We start from the raw sequence: 17,636 nt of genomic DNA, 5'->3' as shown, positions 1-17,636 counted from the left end.
CACCACCAACACCAACCACACCAAAACCAAACACCAACCACACCAAACACCACAACACCAAACACCACAACACCAAACACCAACCACCACAACACCAACACCAAACACCAACCACCACAACACCAACACCAACACCAACCACCACCAACACCAACCACCACCAACACCAACCAACACCAACACCAACCACCACACCACCAACCACACCAACACCAACCACCACACCACCAACACCACAACACCACAACACCAACCACCACAACACCAACCACCACAACACCAACCACCACAACACCAACCACCACAACACCAACCACCACAACACCAACCACCACAACACCAACCACCACAACACCAACCACCACAACACCAACCACCACAACACCAACACCAACCACCACAACACCAACACCAACCACCACAACACCAACACCAACCACCACCACACCAACACCACCACACCAACGTTGGGAATACTAATATTATATAGCCATTGTGGGAATGGCCAGAAGGTCTAGTTCTTCTATTGCCACTTTACAGTTATAACTTTCCATAGTAGCACTTACGTCTGAGTTGTGACCTGCAGCCTGAATTTGTCCATGAAGAAGGGTGTCCATTCCTAGTAAGGTGTTTTAATACAGACAGATTTAGTACATGTTGTAACTGATATTTTTGAAATTATTGAGAAAAGTCTAAGTCCTGTGTACCTGCAATACCGCTTCTATCAGCTGCTCCTTTATAGCTGGGCAATGAAGAAGAGAACAGTCGTTAGGGAAAGGAAAACATATAAGTGACCCATTACATATTTATCTAAATGTTTACAAGGTTGAACAAGATGGGGAAAGGTGAAAAACAAAAAAAAAAAAAAAAAAAAAAAACACAAACATACCACACCGGCCTATTTCTGAACAGCAGAGGAAACTTCAAGCTCTATGGCCTTTTATTTATTTTATTTGAGGTTTTTTTTTTTTTAACATGACTTAACTTGCATCAAAATAATTAAATAAAATACCGTGTGATAATCCCTGAGCTCCCCTGATTCTGCGGCTTTTTTCCGTTTTACACTGGGTCGCTTCATTGCAGAGATAGTCATATGTTTATTTTGGAGCGCAGTATGTGAAATCTCTGCTATTAGTACAACCAGAAGTAAGAATGCACAACTATTACATGTGGCTCTATGGCAAAATTCTCAGACATTGATTAAGACCAATGGTTTTAAATTTTATATTTTTCCCCCAGATTGCACAGAACAAAAATAAAAAAAAAAATGATAATTTGTTTCCACACAACAGCAAAATCTCATACTTACGTGTTACTGGATGGATTGCTATTCCCATAACCTGTAAAACAAAAAAAAGGGGATACAATATGACAATGAAATATAGATAACTTAATCCTATACACTGTTTCCGGGGCAAAACTAGGCTTTGCTCATGGAACGAAAGATGTGGCCTCTGGTCCTAAAAATTAGTTCATCTGCAGCCAAACATCAGGTTTTGGTCAGAGGCTACCCCCTTTAGATGTATTGTACTTCAGTATACAGAAATGCTTAATGGCAGAGTACGGTTTCCCCTGAAGAATGTAGGTTACCTTCATTTTCTTTATCATCTGATCCGGTCGGCTGCAGCTCTGGTGTGAATACTCTGTAGAGGACAAGATAAAGTCACAATGGTTATTGAGAATAAAGCCAAATACATACAGGAGCCTGAGGATAGGTAGAATGGAGAAAAGGAGGTGTGAAGGGGCGGAACTGTGCAGGCAAGTCAATGGTGCAGCGAGAGCCTGCGCTGTGTCTATCAGCACTGCTATGTATAGCGAAAAATCACAGTCTCCTATGAACGCCAGCCAAAACAATCATACCGACAGGCTTAGGGGTCAGCAGCAGCACGTCCCGGGGGCACACAGGATGACGCGCATCCCGATCGGTGTGTGTTAACTGCCGTTGTCACAGTTTGACAGTTGCATTTAACAGGTTAGCAGCTCCACCTGCGGCTGTTGGAGGCAGATGACGGCTGTACAGAATCAGCCATCATGGTAACAGGAGAGATGCGAGCCTGGCGTGCGAGCCCACATCAAAGTCAAGAGCTAGTGATGAGCGAGCACTAATGTGCTAACTAACTCAGTCCTCAAACTGAGCAGTGCGGACGCTGGGGACAAGCTCGATTCCAGTAATGAATATAATGGAAGTCAATGGGGAACTCACCATTTTTCCAGAGGACCCCAACATAAGGGCTAGAGAAAAACCAAAAAAACAAAACACAAAGACAAACAAAGGCTATGTTCACACAGGGCTTTTTTGGCGAGTTTTTTCCCTCACCAAAGAAGGGAATTTTGTTTACTTACCGTAAATTCCTTTTCTTCTAGCTCTAATTGGGAGACCCAGACAATTGGGTGTATAGGCTATGCCTCCGGAGGCCGCACAAAGTATTACACTAAAAGTGTAAAGCCCCTCCCCTTCTGCCTATACACCCCCCGTGCTCCCACGGGCTCCTCAGTTTTGGTGCAAAAGCAAGAAGGAGGAAAAGAATTAAAAACTGGTTTAAAGTAACTTCAATCCGAAGGAATATCGGAGAACTGAAACCATTCAACATGAACAACATGTGTACACAAAAAACAGGGGCGGGCGCTGGGTCTCCCAATTGGAGCTAGAAGAAAAGGAATTTACGGTAAGTAAACAAAATTCCCTTCTTCTTTGTCGCTCCATTGGGAGACCCAGACAATTGGGACGTCCAAAAGCAGTCCCTGGGTGGGTAAAATAATACCTCGTAAGAGAGCCGTAAAACGGCCTCTTCCTACAGGTGGGCAACCGCCGCCTGAAGGACTCGTCTACCTAGGCTGGCATCCGCCGAAGCATAGGTATGCACCTGATAGTGTTTCGTGAAAGTGTGCAGGCTCGACCAGGTAGCTGCCTGACACCTGCTGAGCCGTAGCCTGGTGCCTCAAAGCCCAGGACGCGCCCACGGCTCTGGTAGAATGGGCCTTCAGCCCTGAGGGAACCGGAAGCCCAGCCGAACGGTAGGCTGCGAGAATTGGCTCCTTGATCCACCGAGCCAAGGTTGATTTGGAAGCCTGTGACCCTTTACGCTGGCCAGCGACAAGGACAAAGAGTGCATCCGAGCGGCGCAGGGGCGCCGTACGAGAAATGTAGAGTCTGAGTGCTCTCACCAGATCTAACAAGTGCAAATCCTTTTCACATTGGTGAACTGGATGAGGACAAAAAGAAGGTAAGGAGATATCCTGATTGAGATGAAAGGGGGATACCACCTTAGGGAGAAATTCCGGAACCGGACGCAGGACCACCTTGTCCTGGTGAAAAACCAGGAAAGGGGCTTTGCATGACAGCGCTGCTAGCTCAGACACTCTCCGAAGTGAAGTGACTGCTACTAGAAAAACCACTTTCTGCGAAAGGCGTGAGAGAGAAATATCTCTCATTGGCTCGAATGGTGGTTTCTGAAGAACCATCAGCACCCTGTTCAGATCCCAGGGTTCTAACGGCCGCTTGTAAGGAGGGACGATGTGACAAACCCCCTGCAGGAACGTGCGTACCTGTGGAAGTCTGGCTAGGCGCTTCTGGAAAAACACAGAGAGCGCTGAGACTTGTCCCTTAAGGGAGCCGAGCGACAAACCCTTTTCAAGTCCAGATTGAAGGAAGGACAGAAAAGTGGGCAAGGCAAAAGGCCAGGGAGAAAAACCCTGAGCAGAGCACCACGACAGGAAAATTTTCCACGTCCTGTGGTAGATTTTAGCGGACGTTGGTTTCCTAGCCTGTCTCATAGTGGCAATGACGTCTTGAGATAATCCTGAAGACGCTAGGATCCAGGACTCAATGGCCACACAGTCAGGTTGAGGGCCGCAGAATTCAGATGGAAAAAACGGCCCTTGAGATAGCAAGTCTGGTCGGTCTGGTAGTGCCCACGGTTGGCCGACCGTGAGATGCCACAGATCCGGGTACCACGACCGCCTCGGCCAGTCTGGAGCGACGAGGATGACGCGGCGGCAGTCGGCCCTGATCTTGCGTAACACTCTGGGCAACAGTGCCAGCGGAGGAAACACATAAGGGAGCTGAAACTGCGACCAATCCTGAACTAAGGCGTCTGCCGCCAGAGCTCTGGGATCTTGAGACCGTGCCATGAACACCGGTACCTTGTTGTTGTGCCGTGACGCCATGAGGTCGACGTCCGGCACCCCCCAGCGGCAACAGATCTCCTGAAACACGTCCGGGTGAAGGGACCATTCCCCTGCGTCCATGCCCTGGCGACTGAGATAGTCTGCTTCCCAGTTTTCCACGCCTGGAATGTGAACTGCAGAGATGGTGGAGGCCGTGGCTTCCACCCACATCAAAATCCGCCGGACTTCCTGGAAGGCTTGCCGACTGCGTGTGCCGCCTCGGTGATTGATGTATGCCACCGCTGTGGAATTGTCCGACTGAATTCTGATCTGCTTGCCTTCCAGCCACTGCTGGAACGCCTTCAGGGCAAGATACACTGCCCGTATTTCCAGAACATTGATCTGAAGCGAGGACTCTTGCTGGGTCCACGTACCCTAAGCCCTGTGGTGGAGAAAAACCGCTCCCCACCCTGACAGACTCGCGTCTGTCGTGACTACTTCCCAGGATGGGGGTAGGAAGGATTTCCCCTTCGATAATGAAGTGGGAAGAAGCCACCACCGAAGGGAAGCTTTGGTCGCCTGAGAGAGGGAGACGTTCCTGTCGAGGGACGTCGGCTTCCTGTCCCATTTGCGTAGGATGTCCCATTGAAGTGGACGCAGGTGAAACTGCGCGAACGGAACTGCCTCCATTGCTGCCACCATCTTCCCCAGGAAATGCATGAGGCGCCTCAAGGGGTGTGACTGGCCTTGAAGGAGAGATTGTACCCCTGTCTGTAGTGACCGCTGCTTGATCAGTGGAAGCTTCACTATCGCTGAGAGGGTATGAAACTCCATGCCAAGATATGTCAGCGATTGGGCCGGTGTCAGATTTGACTTTGGAAAATTGATGATCCACCCGAAACTCTGGAGAGTCTCCAGAGTAGCGTCGAGGCTGTGTTGGCATGCCTCTAGAGAGGGTGCCTTGATCAACAGATCGTCCAAGTACGGGATCACCGAGTGACCCTGAGAGTGGAGGACCGCTACTACAGTAGCCATCACCTTGGTGAAAACCCGTGGGGCTGTTGCAAGGACGAACGGCAGTGGCACGAACTGCAGGTGTTCGTTTTCTATGGCGAAGCGCAAGAAGCGCTGGTGCTCTGGAGCAATCGGTACGTGGAGATATGCATCCTTGATATCGATCGATGCAAGGAAATCTCCCTGGGACATTGAGGCGATGACGGAGCGGAGGGATTCCATCCGGAACCGCCTGGTCTTTACGTGTTTGTTGAGAAGTTTCAGGTCCAGGACAGGACGGAAAGACCCGTCCTTCTTTGGGACCACAAACAAGTTGGAGTAAAAACCGTGACCCTGTTGCTGAATAGGAACAGGGACCACCACTCCTTCTGCCTTCAGAGTGCCCAGCGCCTGCAGAAGAGCCTCGGCTCGCTCGGGAGGCGGGGATGACCTGAAGAATCGAGTCGGGGGACGAGAGGTGAACTCTATCTTGTAACCGTGAGACAGAATGTCTCTCACCCAACGGTCTTTTACCCGTGGCAGCCAGGTGTCGCAAAAGCGGGAGAGCCTGCCACTGACCGAAGATGCGGAGTGGGGAGGCCGAAAGTCATGAGGAAGCCGCTTTGGTAGCGGCACCTCCGGTGGTCTGTTTAGGACGTGACTTAGACCGCCATGCATCAGAGTTCCTTTGATCTTTCTGAGGCCTTGTGGACGAGGAGAATTGGGACCTGCCCGCGCCCCGAAAGGACCGAAACCTCGACTGCCCCTTCCTCTGTTGGGGTATGTTCGGTTTGGGCTGGGGTAAGGATGTATCCTTTCCCTTGGATTGTTTGATGATTTCATCCAAACGCTCGCCAAACAATCGGTTGGCAGAAATTGGCAAACTGGTTAAGCGCTTTTTGGAAACAGAATCTGCCTTCCATTCCCGTAGCCACAAGGCCCTGCGGAGTACCACCGAATTGGCGGCTGCAACCGCCGTACGGCTCGCAGAGTCCAGGACAGCAATAATAGCGTAAGACGCAATTGCCGAAGTCTGTGTGGTTATGGACGCCACCTGTGGCGCGGACGTACGTGTGGCTGCGTCGATTTGCGCTTGACCTGCTGAGATAGCTTGCAGCGCCCATACGGCTGCGAATGCTGGGGCAAAAGAAGCGCCGATAGCTTCATAGATGGATTTCAACCAGAGCTCCATCTGCCTGTCAGTGGCATCTTTGAGTGAAGCCCCGTCTTCCACTGCAAGTATGGATCTAGCCGCCAGTCTGGAGATTGGAGGATCCACTTTGGGACACTGAGCCCAACTTTTGACCACGTCAGGGGGAAAGGGATAACGTGTATCCTTAAGGCGCTTAGAAAAACGCTTATCTGGACAAGCATGGTGATTCTGGACTGCCTCTCTGAAATCAGAGTGGTCCAGAAACATACTCGGTGTAAGAGAAGCTGACTCCTCCGCCGGAGGAGCTGAGGGAGAAATATCCAACATACGATTGATGGACGCAATAAGGTCGTTCACTATGGCGTCCCCGTCCGGAGTATCAAGATTGAGAGCGGCCTCAGGATCAGAATCCTGATCAGCTGTGTCCGCATCATCAACTAGAGATTCCCCCCGCTGAGACCCTGAACAATATGAGGATGTCAAGGGAATTGTCAAGCGAGCTCGCTTAGTCGGTCTGGGGCCGGGGTCTGTGTCAGAACCCTCAGCCTGGGATCCATGAGACACCCCAGGAGGACATTGTTGGTCCAACTGAGGTGGGCCAGGGAACAAAGATTCAACAGAGTCCCTGTGCTGAGATACCGGCCTGGACTGCAAGGCTTCTAGTATCTTAGCCATAGTCTCAGAGAGTTTTGCAAACTCTGTCCCCGTCACCTGAACAGTGTCAGCAGGTGGCTCCCCCTGGGCCCCCCTTAGCAGAGGCTCTAGCTGAGTAAGTGCCACAGGGGCCGAACAGTGCTCACAATGAGGGTCAGTGTAACCTGCCGGTAGCGGGGTCATACATGCGGCGCAGGCAGCATAATAAGCCTGTGTTTTGGCACCCCTGCCTTTCGTGGGCGCCATGCTATTATCTTCCCTGAGTAACACAATAGGGTATATAGCCAGAAATCAACTGTGCACCATACAGTGTAAAATATGTATACCATAAACATATAATGTTACACTACTGCACAATGGGGCTAGCACCACAGGTGCTGCTTACCACCCGCTTAAAGCGGTTGTGAGGCCACCAGAGTCCCTGCCTGAGTCTCCCAGACTTTGTCCCCCTCTGTAGCGTCCAAGGAGCTGACAGGAATGGCTGCCGGCGTCCTGAGGAGAGGTGGGAGCCGTGGGCGTGGCTCAGAAAGTGCGGGAACTGGTGCCTGCACTGTGCACAGTGAGGGGAGTGGAGTATGCAAAGCATGCTCCAGCCCTCAGTGCAGCGTCCCGCCCTTCCCCTGCCTGTCAGGGCTGTGGGCGGGAGGAAAGGAAACTAGGCCGCAAAAAGCCGGGGACTCTAGTAATAAACGCGGCCGCCGTAAAAGCGCGGCCGGCGTGAAAGTCCCCGGCGCACTACAAGTCCCAGCCGCGCCGCAGTGTTTCCCTGGCAGCGGCGGTTAGTGCGGCAGTCCCTATACATAAACACACTCAGCAGCGCTGAGTGTGTAATGGCACATATTAACCCGGTCAGCGCCGCGGTCCCCGGTGCACTAGCACACCCAGCAATGCTGGAGTGTTGCTGTGCGCGGTCCCCACGGGGACACAGAGTACCTCCAAGTAGCAGGGCCATGTCCCTGAACGATACCCGGCTCCTATCCAGCAGTCTCCCAGGAGTTGTGGATGAAGCACGGTCTCAGTGCCTGGAGACCGATAGGATCCCACTTCACCAGAGCCCTGAGGGGGATGGGGAAGGAAAGCAGCATGTGGGCTCCAGCCTCCGTACCCGCAATGGATACCTCAACCTTAGCCACACCGCCGACAAGAGTGGGGTGAGAAGGGAGCATGCTGGGGGCCCTATATGGGCCCACTTTTCTTCCATCCGATATAGTCAGCAGCTGCTGCTGACCAATCTGTGGAGCTGTGCGTGCATGTCTGCCTCCTTCGCACAAAGCAAAAAACTGAGGAGCCCGTGGGAGCACGGGGGGTGTATAGGCAGAAGGGGAGGGGCTTAACACTTTTAAGTGTAATACTTTGTGCGGCCTCCGGAGGCATAGCCTATACACCCAATTGTCTGGGTCTCCCAATGGAGCGACAAAGAAATTTGATTTTGTGGCAGGAAACCTCCTTTTAGTCATCTGCATTTTTTGGTGCGTTTTTCATGCATTTTTTAGTGGTGTTTTTTGCTGCTTTTTTCTACAAAATGGGTTGTATTAATGAAAAAACGCAGCAAATCTGCAGCAAAGAATTGACATGCTCATTCTTTAAAAACCGGACCAAAAACACAGGTATTTGACAAAACAGTCAGGAAAACAAACTGGTGTGTATATTATATATATGTGTGTGTGTGTGTGTGTGTGTGTGTGTGTGTGTGTGTGTGTGTGTGTGTGTGTGTGTGTGTGTGTGTGTGTGTGTGTGTGATTTCAGAAAACTTCTAGACTTTGCTGGGACTGTAAAAAGCAGCTTTTTATTAGCATAAAACTAAGGCAAATCTGCAGCTAAAAAACACAGCAAAAACTTACCAAAAAAGCCCTGTGTGAAGACAGACAGGACAGACAGGACAGACAGGACAGACAGGACAGACAGGACAGACAGGACAGACAGGACAGACAGGACAGACAGGACAGACAGGACAGACAGGACAGACAAACACAAAACACAGATAAACAAACACTGCTTAAATGGACAGGAGCTGCGTAAGGAAGAGACCTGGGCACATCTGATGCTCAGGTCACTGCTGAGAACTAAATAGATTTTAAAAATATTATAATATTGATGTGGTGTCCCCCCTATTTTAGATAACCAGATAAGGTAAAAGCAGACAACTGGGGGCCGATATCAGGCGGGGAAGATCCATGGACAGCTGCATAAACTTGCAGGGTGGGACGTTGAGCACGGCACTCAAGCATCCCCGACACTCGGCAAGTAAACAGTGTGCCCAGAACCCCAATGTATCAAGCACAATCGCTCATCACTATGAAGGACATACGTCTTAAGGGTGCTTTACATGCTGCGACATCGCTAACTATAGCACCCGCCCCTGTCGCTCATGCGACATTTGATGATCGCTGCCGTAGCGAACATTATCGCTACGGCAGTGTCACACGCAGTTACCTTGTCAGCGACGTCGCTGTGACCGTCGAACAATCCCTCCTTCAAGGGAGAGGTGCATTCGGCATCACTAAGCGGCCACCCAGTAGCAGAGGAGGGGCGGAGATGAGCAGCCAGAACATCCCGCCCCCTCCTTCCTTATTGCCGGTGGACGCAGGTAAGGAGGAGATGTTCGTCATTCCTGCGGTGTCACACATAGCAATGTGTGATGCTGCAGGAACGAGGAACAACATCATACACTGAGCAGCAACGATATTACGAAAAGGAGCGACGTGTCAACGATTTTTGACGTTTTTGCGATCGTTGTTTGTCGCTCCTTGGTGTCACACGCTGCGATGTTGCTAACGACGCTGGATGTGTTTCACTAACACCGTCACCCCAACGATACACCACGGTTACTTACCGGTAGCCGGTTTTTCCCAGAACCCATATAATCACGTGGTGCTGTCATGGGTGAGGGGAAACACCACAGTTACTTACCGGTAGCTGGTTTTTCCAGAACCCATGACAGCACCACGTTATTATATGGGTGCTGTCATGGGTGAGGGGAAAATATCGTTAGCAATGTCACAGCGTGTAAAGCCCCCTTTATGCCATCAAGGGGTCAAAACATTGCAGGTACAAGTCCCATAAATGGAGTAAAAAGATAGGGGAATAAAACAAACACCTGGAATAGCCATAATGTGACAACATCGGTCTACAATACCTTATGGTCTCAGCGAAGCTCACCCGGCGAGAGCCTTTCTGCCGCTTTTCAATAGTAGGTTCCTGTGTAGGGAAACAGTGGGACAGATTTATTCATATGCACCACCAGGCACAAAAAAAAAAAAATATAGGACAAGATGCACTGGATTTTATCTCAGCAGTGAAAACTGTGCGCTTCTTCCTGGACACATTGGTAAGAGTCATTTGAAACCCAATTTTTTTTTTCTTCTTTACCCCCAAAACACCACGGTTACTTACTGGTAGCCGTTTTTTCCTGAACTCATGACAGCACCACGTGAATATAAGGGTGCTGTCATGGGTGAGGGGAAAACACCACGGTTACTTACCGGTAGCCGGTTTTTCCTGAACCCATGACAGCACCCTTATATTCACGTGGTGCTGTCATGGGTGAGGGGAAAAAGAACCATTTAGTAAAGTAACCAGACTAGAGTTTTGGTCACTGGTTAAAAAAAAAAACAAAAAAACAAAAACAGACCTGCTCATTCCCGCTGCCGGCGTCGTTCAGGGGGCTGTGAGACGCTTTGAGAATCTGAAATATAGAAGATTCTCGTCACAAGGGAAATAGCGAGGAGTGATACAAGAAAGCCATAGACTCCAGTGTCCTGGCTCTGTATGGAAAGCGGATCAGTGATCAGATACTGAGGACCTATCCTAAGGACAGAGCAGCAATATCGTGGTTTTAGCCAAAATAGGGGCGAGTGAAGAATTAAAAGGGTGATGTCAAAACAGTAAAAGCTGCAGCTGACGAGGGGACGCTCATCACCAGGGACAGCGCCACCGCGGGAGGAGAGTATACAGGATTTTATATAGAGCCCGAATTGCTTTAGCTGGGGCTGTTCAGTAGTGGACAATTCCTTTAAGCTATGTTCCTATATTCAGAGTAACCATTATAGAAGTTCTTAAAGTCGCTTGTGCAGAGGCGGTGCGCTCCTTGTTGATTGACAATCCAGATTCTCACAGCTCATCTGAACTGAATGCTCTCTGAAGCTCTAAAGGGTGCTTTACACGCTGCGACATCGCTAACGATATATCGTCGGGGGTCACGTCATTAGTGACGCACATCCGCCGCCGTTAGCGACATCACAGCGTGTGACACCAAGGAGCAACGATCGCAAAAACGTTGATCGTTGACACGTCGCTCCTTTTCATATCATCGTTGGTGGTTCATACCGCTGATGGTTCGTCGTTCCTGCGGCAGCACACATCGCTATATGCGACATCGCAGGAACGACAACCATCTCCTTACCTGCGTCCACCGGCAATGAGGAAGGAAGGAGGTGGGCATGGAGGTGGTTCCGGACGCTCATCTCCGCCCCTCCTCTGCTATTGGGCGGCCGCTGAGTGATGCCGCTATGACGCTGAACACACCTCCCCCTTGAAGGAGGGATTGTTTGGCAGTCACAGCAACGTTGCTGCAAAGTTATGTGCGTATGACGCTGCTGGAGCGATAATGTTCCCTACGGCAGCAATCAACAAATGTCGCATCAACAACGGGGGCGGGTGCTATCGCGCTCGACATCGCTAGCAATGTTGCAGCGTGTAAAGCACCCTTAAGGATCCAGCTAGTTTCACCACAGCGCTTACAAGCTCTATGGCAAAGGACTTGTAAATGCCGGCAGCGGTGACAGGTAACCTAGGCAACATGCAGTTTAAGAAAAATAAATAAATAGAATATATATTATTTATTTATTTATTTATTTTTTTCATCAAAGGGCTTAATAGAGAATAACCATTTAAGCAAGACGACAAATGACATACTGAAGAAAGTCTCCTGCGATGGCTTCGCTCCGTCCGTTCACTGAAAAGCAAAAATAGAATAATATTAGTAAGGATCCTTCTTAAGAAAGGCCAGTAGGATGCAGCTTCAGAGGGCCACGTAATCAGCCGGAGCCGGACACATTGCACTCCTCGTCTTTCTCCACCATTTGCAATGGGCTCTGTTTGGGCAGCAAGAATTGACTGACAGGATCCCTTTAACCTAGAAGTCCCAGACATTTTGAGCTCTCTGGGTTCCAAAGGTAGAAATGTTAAATGACCCCTCTCTGGGACTTCTAGTGTTAATAAGAGGTACTCATTGCAATCTTCCCCCTATATGATGAGACGGTCCCGGTGGTCTTACCTGCTCTGCAGGACAGATTTCCCCTCCATGTTATCGTATGGCTATGCGCCAATAACCTGTACAAAGATACACTGGGGTTATATATTTATATATATTTATACACCAGAACATATGAAGCTTGTACAGCAAAGACTTATTCTGGGGGCGACCCCTTACTGGATAACAGGGAATATTATGAACGCACGCTGCTTTCACAGCGGAGGCCCCTTCATCAGGAGTCTGCAAACACATGGCTGAGACCAGAGCACAACACCTGGACGTGTTAGCGGAGAGCTGTTAGAAAGGGTTAATGCCTCCTAAAATTAAAGGAGTGTTATACAACTCAGACAACATTCTCAAGAATAGTTTGCCCCAAGTAAACTAATAACAGGAAGCTGTACCGGCTGAGGGGGCGCCGACCCGGAGGGGCGAGGAGGGACGCCCCGGAGGAGACAGGAGGGAGGGACGCCCCGGAGGAGACAGGAGGGAGGGACGCCCCGGAGGAGACAGGAGGGAGGGACGCCCCGGAGGAGACAGGAGGGGGGGACGCCCCGGAGGAGACAGGAGGGGGGGACGCCCCGGCCGGAGACAGGAGGGGGGGACGCCCCGGCCGGAGACAGGAGGGGGGGACGCCCCGGCCGGAGACAGGAGGGGGGGACGCCCCGGCCGGAGACAGGAGGGGGGGGACGCCCCGGCCGGAGACAGGAGGGGGGGGGACGCCCCGGCCGGAGACAGGAGGGGGGGACGCCCCGGCCGGAGACAGGAGGGGGGGACGCCCCGGCCGGAGACAGGAGGGGGGGACGCCCCGGCCGGAGACAGGAGGGGGGGACGCCCCGGCCGGAGACAGGAGGGGGGGACGCCCCGGCCGGAGACAGGAGGGGGGGACGCCCCGGCCGGAGACAGGAGGGGGGGACGCCCCGGCCGGAGACAGGAGGGGGGGACGCCCCGGCCGGAGACAGGAGGGAGGGACGCCCCGGCCGGAGACAGGAGGGAGGGACGCCCCGGCCGGAGACAGGAGGGAGGGACGCCCCGGCCGGAGACAGGAGGGAGGGACGCCCCGGCCGGAGACAGGAGGGAGGGACGCCCCGGCCGGAGACAGGAGGGAGGGACGCCCCGGCCGGAGACAGGAGGGAGGGACGCCCCGGCCGGAGACAGGAGGGAGGGACGCCCCGGCCGGAGACAGGAGGGAGGGACGCCCCGGCCGGAGACAGGAGGGAGGGACGCCCCGGCCGGAGACAGGAGGGAGGGACGCCCCGGCCGGAGACAGGAGGGAGGGACGCCCCGGCCGGAGACAGGAGGGAGGGACGCCCCGGCCGGAGACAGGAGGGAGGGACGCCCCGGCCGGAGACAGGAGGGAGGGACGCCCCGGCCGGAGACAGGAGGGAGGGACGCCCCGGCCGGAGACAGGAGGGAGGGACGCCCCGGCGGAGACAGGAGGGAGGGACGCCCCGGCAGGGGACAGGAGGGGACGCCCCGGCAGGAGACAGGAGGGGACGCCCCGGCAGGAGACAGGAGGGCTGTTCCAGCAGAGTCTGCACTCTCCTGGGGCTCACATGTCCAAAAGGAGGGGACAGTGAAATAGTCGTATGGGTCATGTGACAAGATGCCTCGTGAGCCCCGGGACACAGCGCCCCCTCCGCTGGACAGCGCCCCCCAGTGATGGAGTACTAGGGCTTGTACACATTAATGATTGTCAGCAGACTCTATGAAAAAGCCACCATGTTGGCCGGAGGCTTTTTGCTGGGAGGACAGTGCTATGGGCAGTCAGTAATTAAACATGGATGACCCCATCTCCCTGGATCACCAGGGTGCCCCCATACACAGCATTGGCCGACCTCCACAGCATCAGCTGACAATACACTGATGTGTATGGGGTCCTCCAGGAGCGATCTGGGGGGAGTCTGCGGTGAATGGAGGGGTCACAGTCACACACAGCAGTAAATGTGGGGTTTTGGGGACAGGGACTATTTGGGGGTCCCAAAACCTAGATATCAGGATATTTATAGCCTCAGACTGACAAGCTATTAGTAAAGCAGAGGAGCCCACAACTGCTGGAGCCGCCATTACTGCCCCGGCATGTGTATACACTATACACACCAGCACATTCGCTGTATACAGGTGGGGGACAGGCCGCACAGCAGTCTCACTTTACGTGCAGCGCGCACATACAGCTGACAGCCGCCTGTATACCTCCGCGCACAGCCGGCCGGTATCAGTGCGCCGCTCGCTCCTACCTCGTGCGCTGATCACAGCCGCTCCGGTTCGCGCCGCCCGTTATACCCGGACGTGCAATAATAAACTGTCAGGAGCTGGTGACTCCATTTTTTAAATTTACCCGCTCCGCACTGTGGACACGCCCTCCTCCTTCTGATTGGCAGACGCCTCACCCCTCCTCTCTGCATACACTTGGCTGTATACAGAAGCTGTGCGGTAAAACGAGGACGGCAGAGTATATAGGCGTATATAACGCGGGGACCTGTGCACATTACTGCGCCCTCCGTGTAGCCGCACCTGCCTCTAATATAGGGGGCGTACTGCGCCTGTGCGGCCGGTCTGTGATATGGGGCGCGGGCAGCAGCATTTGCTTACACATGACGAGGTGGCCGAGTGGTTAAGGCGATGGACTGCTAATCCATTGTGCTCTGCACGCGTGGGTTCGAATCCCATCCTCGTCGTATACTTTTATTTTTTTTGATATCTATTATTATAGAATTACCTAATTTCTATAAGACACTTTTGTGTTTTTTTTTCCCTCCAAAAGCCTATATAAATCCATTACAAAATTTGAATAAGGGGAAGAAATTGAATAAAATAGTGAAAAACGCATTATTTACCTAATAGATCTGTTTACTAACGTGACCACTGCGGCCAATCACTGGCTTCAGCAGCACACCACTGAGGGCAACAATGGCAGTGATTGGCTGCAGCGGTGACTCACCCGATGTAGGATAGGACAAAACAACATCGCTGGAGCCGCACATTTGTAGGGTCAGTAATGTGTCCGCCATAAGTTATGGGAAATGGCGTAAAAAATGAAATACTGTCCTCCTGGGGGGAGTTTGAGGTTTTCTACAAATGATCTGAGCTAAGATGCCTCCGTACTGTAATGTCCCCTATTGTGGCCCCCATACTGTAATAATGTCCCCTATTGTGGCCCTCATACTGTAATGTCCCCTATTGTGGTCCCCATACTGTAATAATGTCCCCTATTGTGGCCCCCATACTGTAATGTCCCCTATTGTGGTCCCCATACTGTAATAATGTCCCCTATTGTGGCCCCCATACTGTAATAATGTCCCCTATTGTGGCCCCCCTACTGTAATAATGTCCCCTATTGTGGCCCCCATACTGTAATGTCCCCTATTGTGGTCCCCATACTGTAATAATGTCCCCTATTGTGGCCCCCATACTGTAATAATGTCCCCTATTGTGGCCCCCCTACTGTAATAATGTCCCCTATTGTGGCCCCCATACTGTAATGTCCCCTATTGTGGTCCCCATACTGTAATAATGTCCCCTATTGTGGCCCCCATACTGTAATAATGTCCCCTATTGTGGCCCCCCTACTGTAATAATGTCCCCTATTGTGGCCCCCATACTGTAATAATGTCCCCTATTGTGGCCTCCATACTGTAATAATGTCCCCTATTGTGGCCCCCATACTGTAATAATGTCCCCTATTGTGGCCCCCATACTGTAATAATGTCCCCTATTGTGGCTCCCATACTGTAATAATGTCCCCTATTGTGGCCCCCATACTGTAATAATATCCCCTATTGTGGCCCCCATACTGTAATAATATCCCCTATTGTGGCTCCCATACTGTAATAATATCCCCTATTGTGGCTCCCATACTGTAATAATGTCCCCTATTGTGGTCCCCATACTGTAATAATATCCCCTATTGTGGCCCCCATACTGTAATAATATCCCCTATTGTGGCCCCCATACTGTAATAATATCCCCTATTGTGGCTCCCATACTGTAATAATATCCCCTATTGTGGCTCCCATACTGTAATAATATCCCCTATTGTGGCCCCATACTGTAATAATATCCCCTATTGTGGCCCCATACTGTAATAATGTCCCCTATTGTGGCCCCCATACTGTAATAATGTCCCCTATTGTGGTCCCCATACTGTAATAATGTCCCCTATTGTGGCCCCCATACTGTAATAATGTCCCCTATTGTGGCCCCCATACTGTAATAATGTCCCCTATTGTGGCCCCCATACTGTAATAATGTCCCCTATTGTGGCCTCCATACTGTAATAATGTCCCCTATTGTGGCCCCCATACTGTAATAATATCCCCTATTGTGGCCCCCATACTGTAATAATATCCCCTATTGTGGCCCCCATACTGTAATAATATCCCCTATTGTGGCCCCATACTGTAATAATGTCCCCTATTGTGGCCCCCATACTGTAATAATGTCCCCTATTGTGGCCCCCATACTGTAATAATGTCCCCTATTGTGGCCTCCATACTGTAATAATGTCCCCTATTGTGGCCCCCATACTGTAATAATGTCCCCTATTGTGGCCTCCATACTGTAATAATGTCCCCTATTGTGGCCCCCATACTGTAATAATATCCCCTATTGTGGCCCCCATACTGTAATAATGTCCCCTATTGTGGCCCCCATACTGTAATAATGTCCCCTATTGTGGCCTCCATACTGTAATAATATCCCCTATTGTGGCCCCCATACTGTAATAATATCCCCTATTGTGGCCCCCATACTGTAATAATGTCCCCTATTGTGGCCCCCATACTGTAATAATGTCCCCTATTGTGGCCTCCATACTGTAATAATATCCCCTATTGTGGCCCACATACTGTAATAATGTCCCCTATTGTGGCCCCCATACTGTAATAATATCCCCTATTGTGGCCCCCATACTGTAATAATATCCCCTATTGTGACCCCCATACTGTAATAATATCCCCTATTGTGGCCCCCATACTGTAATAATATCCCCTATTGTGGCCCCCATACTGTAATAATGTCCCCTATTGTGGCCCCCATACTGTAATAATATCCCCTATTGTGGCCCCCATACTGTAATAATGTCCCCTATTGTGGCCCCATACTGTAATAATGTCTCCTATTGTGGCCCCCATACTGTAATAATGTCTCCTATTGTGGCCCCCATACTGTAATAATGTCCCCTATTGTGGCCCCCATACTGTAATAATATCCCCTATTGTGGTCCCCATACTGTAATAATATCCCCTATTGTGGTCCCCATACTGTAATAATGTCCCCTATTGTGCCCCCATACTGTAATAATATCCCCTATTGTGGCCCCCATACTGTAATAATGTCCCCTATTGTGGCCCCCATACTGTAATAATATCCCCTATTGTGGTCCCCATACTGTAATAATATCCCCTATTGTGGCCCCCATACTGTAATAATGTCCCCTATTGTGGTCCCCATACTGTAATAATGTCCCCTATTGTGGCC

General features: G+C 51.2%; 1 protein-coding gene and 1 non-coding gene across 2 annotated transcripts in view; one reads left to right on the top strand and one right to left on the bottom strand.

The window, feature by feature from the left end:
- The window catches only part of KNL1 (kinetochore scaffold 1), a 94,639-nt gene extending 80,147 nt beyond the window's left edge, over positions 1–14,492 (bottom strand). The window contains exons 1-9 of the mRNA XM_075330707.1: positions 14,396–14,492; positions 12,183–12,238; positions 11,822–11,861; positions 10,539–10,592; positions 10,044–10,105; positions 1,591–1,643; positions 1,310–1,340; positions 708–742; positions 567–619 (exon numbers count right to left, since the gene is read on the bottom strand). Of these exons, the coding sequence (XP_075186822.1) occupies positions 567–619; positions 708–742; positions 1,310–1,340; positions 1,591–1,643; positions 10,044–10,105; positions 10,539–10,592; positions 11,822–11,861; positions 12,183–12,211 (357 nt within the window). The 5' untranslated portion in view covers positions 12,212–12,238; positions 14,396–14,492. The remainder of the gene's footprint in view (positions 1–566; positions 620–707; positions 743–1,309; positions 1,341–1,590; positions 1,644–10,043; positions 10,106–10,538; positions 10,593–11,821; positions 11,862–12,182; positions 12,239–14,395) is intronic.
- A 262-nt stretch (positions 14,493–14,754) lies between these two features.
- TRNAS-GCU (transfer RNA serine (anticodon GCU)) lies at positions 14,755–14,836 on the top strand. Its single transcript has one exon. It is a non-coding gene; the product is annotated as a tRNA-Ser (tRNA).
- The last annotated feature ends 2,800 nt before the right edge of the window (positions 14,837–17,636 follow it).

The sequence above is a fragment of the Anomaloglossus baeobatrachus genome, chromosome 12, assembly GCF_048569485.1.
Source record: "Anomaloglossus baeobatrachus isolate aAnoBae1 chromosome 12, aAnoBae1.hap1, whole genome shotgun sequence".
NCBI lineage: Eukaryota > Metazoa > Chordata > Amphibia > Anura > Aromobatidae > Anomaloglossus > Anomaloglossus baeobatrachus.
Note: the sequence above shows the minus strand (reverse complement) of the source record. Positions and strands in the feature narration are given on the sequence as shown.